Source organism: Nanorana parkeri, unplaced genomic scaffold, assembly GCF_000935625.1.
Source record: "Nanorana parkeri isolate BGI_ZX_2015 unplaced genomic scaffold, ASM93562v1 scaffold2576, whole genome shotgun sequence".
In the NCBI taxonomy this organism is placed as follows: Eukaryota; Metazoa; Chordata; class Amphibia; order Anura; family Dicroglossidae; genus Nanorana; species Nanorana parkeri.
Genome location: NW_017308844.1, coordinates 42,216 through 45,382, shown reverse-complemented (window position 1 = coordinate 45,382; position 3,167 = coordinate 42,216). Strand labels below are relative to the sequence as shown.

Here is a 3,167-nt window from a genome sequence, read left to right as displayed (position 1 = left end):
GAAGGAGAAGAGAGGGGGGGGGGGGGGGGGGGGGGGGGGGGGTGACAGATAAAAAAAATTGGGTTACACGTAGCACAGAGATTGGGCAACGTTCATAGATGTAACTGCACAGAGGAAGTCAATTCGCTTTTCATATGTTCACCCATGCACTAAAATCCCACGTCAGCGCTAACGTGTCAATGTTTTTAATCTGCAGCTTTCGTTAACGTGGTGATCCTGCCATGAAGGTCCTTCTTCAGTCACTTCCTGCCATGAGGTGACAACTGTCTCCCAACTGACCGCCAGCATTGTCACCCGGTCACATGCTCCGCCGCGGGGAGACTAAGAGATGACGCCAACAGGCGGCTCGGGCAAACAGATTCCGCCTCTAACTTAACATTTCCCTTTCAGTTGGACGGACCCTTTAAAAAAGAAGTGGAACTCACCAAGCAGCTGCCGATGACAACCAGGCCAGGTTCAGCATGTCGGCAATCGTTGGCTAAGAAAGAAAAAGAGAATTGGTCAACAAAAAGGAGAATCCGCATACGTAGAAGAAAAGCACGGCGAGTACAGAACAATACCGATCGATCGGCCAGAAATGCGCTCAGCTCCTGAGTCCTGCTGAAGGCTGACAACAAGCAGCATATCTGGGGGACTTAGTGGTGTCAGCCCTGCCTGCTTGCCTTTTGCTAGACTACCCAAACCCTCCTCCTATCCCATTCTCTACTACGTAGACACTAAGGGGGTTATTCATCGAAGCTGACGTCACGGCCGGCTCCGCCCAGTTGTTATTGTTTAATGACAGATCAGCGTTCCCAGGTCATTTGGGGACACTGATCTGTCATTACAACTGGATTGCGCCATGCTGCCTGATTCTTATGTTCCTGGATTGCACCATGCTGCCTGATTCTTATGTTCCTGGATTGCACCATGCTGCCTGATTCTTATGTTCCTGGATTGCACCATGCTGCCTGATTCTTATGTTCCTGGATTGCACCATGCTGCCTGATTCTTATGTTCCTGGATTGCACCATGCTGCCTGATTCTTATGTTCCTGGATTGCACCATGCTGCCTGATTCTTATGTTCCTGGATTGCACCATGCTGCCTGATTCTTATGTTCCTGGATTGCACCATGCTGCCTGATTCTTATGTTCCTGGATTGCACCATGCTGCCTGATTCTTATGTTCCTGGATTGCACCATGCTGCCTGATTCTTATGTTCCTGGATTGCACCATGCTGCCTGATTCTTATGTTCCTGGATTGCACCATGCTGCCTGATTCTTATGTTCCTGGATTGCACCATGCTGCCTGATTCTTATGTTCCTGGATTGCACCATGCTGCCTGATTCTTATGTTCCTGGATTGCACCATGCTGCCTGATTCTTATGTTCCTGGATTGCACCATGCTGCCTGATTCTTATGTTCCTGGATTGCGCCATGCTGCCTCATTTTTATGTTCTTGGATTGCACCCTGCTGCCTCATTCTTATGTTCCTGGATTGCACCATGCTGCCTCATTCTTATGTTCCTGGATTGCACCATGCTGCCTCATTCTTATGTTCCTGGATTGCACCATGCTGCCTCATTCTTATGTTCCTGGATTGCACCATGCTGCCTCATTCTTATGTTCCTGGATTGCACCATGCTGCCTCATTCTTATGTTCCTGGATTGCACCATGCTGCCTCATTCTTATGTTCTTGGATTGCACCATGCTGCCTGATTCTTATGTTCCTGGATTGCACCATGCTGCCTCATTCTTATGAACTTGGATTGCACCATGCTGCCTGATTCTTATGTTCTTGGACTGCACCATGCTGCCTCATTCTTATGTTGCCTCATTTTTATGTTCTTGGATTGCACCCTGTTCTTGGACTGCACCATGCTGCCTCATTCTTATGTTCCTGGATTGCACCATGCTGCCTCATTCTTATGAACTTGGATTGCACCATGCTGCCTGATTCTTATGTTCTTGGACTGCACCATGCTGCCTCATTCTTATGTTCCTGGATTGCACCATGCTGCCTCATTCTTATGTTCTTGGATTGCACCATGCTGCCTCATTCTTATGTTCCTGGACTGCACCATGCTGCCTCATTCTTATGTTCTTGGATTGCACCATGCTGCCTCATTCTTATGTTCTTGGATTGCACCATGCTGCCTCATTCTTATGTTCTTGGATTGCACCATGCTGCCTCATTCTTATGTTCTTGGATTGCACCATGCTACCTCATTCTTATGTTCTTGGATTGCGCCATGCTGCCTCATTCTTATGTTCCTGGAATGCGCCATGCTGCCTCATTCTTATGTTCTTGGATTGCGCCATGCTGCCTCATTCTTATGTTCCTGGACTGCACCATGCTGCCTCATTCTTATGTTCTTGGATTGCACCATGCTGCCTCATTCTTATGTTCCTGGATTGCACCATGCTGCCTCATTCTTATGTTCCTGGAATGCGCCATGCTGCCTCATTCTTATGTTCTTGGATTGCGCCATGCTACGATTGCGAGACTTTCCCCCAACAAGCGACTCACTGTATTATGCACTTACCACGAAGATCCCTCGGGGGGCGGAGCCTTTGTTGCTCTCTGTTTTGGGGGCGCACAGTGACTGGTAGTCGTAGGATTCCTTCCGTGTGAAGAAGGAACTGTTGTACAGGGCGGACATGAGATTCGGATCCACCTCGCTGAAGAACTTCCCCACCTGCAGGGAAGACACAATGGTCAGGGCTGCCGTCTTTCTATTGGTCAGTGTGGATGGGTTTTGGGTCGGCACTGACGACATCGGTTTCGGGAGGATTCTGCGCAGAGCTCTCTGCAATGGCGCAATGTCAGGAAACTGAGCTCCAATCAGAGTAAGCACTGACCTGGGACCAGTGGTCCTGCTGGTTGGACATGACGAGGAATCCGCCGTCATCAATCAGGACGCACAGCAGATCCTGCGGAGAGGAAATACATGAAAACATTGAAAACAGACAGAGACATACAGCATCCCCTCTGACATCACACACATAGAGACATACAGCATCCCCTCTGACATCACACACATAGAGACATACAGCATCCCCTCTGACATCACACACATAGAGACATACAGCTTCCCCTCTGACATCACACACATAGACATATACAGCATCCCCTCTGACATCACACACATAGACATACAGCGTCCCCTCTGACATATCACAC

At 48.8% G+C, this 3,167-nt stretch overlaps 1 protein-coding gene across 1 annotated transcript in view; it reads right to left on the bottom strand.

Moving 5' to 3' along the window:
* The window catches only part of CACNA2D2 (calcium voltage-gated channel auxiliary subunit alpha2delta 2), a gene marked incomplete at its 5' end in the record, with an annotated part of 53,967 nt that overhangs the window by 9,834 nt on the left and 40,966 nt on the right, over window positions 1-3,167 (bottom strand). The window contains 3 exons of the mRNA XM_018573851.1: window positions 426-478; window positions 2,530-2,682; window positions 2,846-2,917. Of these exons, the coding sequence (XP_018429353.1) occupies window positions 426-478; window positions 2,530-2,682; window positions 2,846-2,917 (278 nt within the window). The remainder of the gene's footprint in view (window positions 1-425; window positions 479-2,529; window positions 2,683-2,845; window positions 2,918-3,167) is intronic.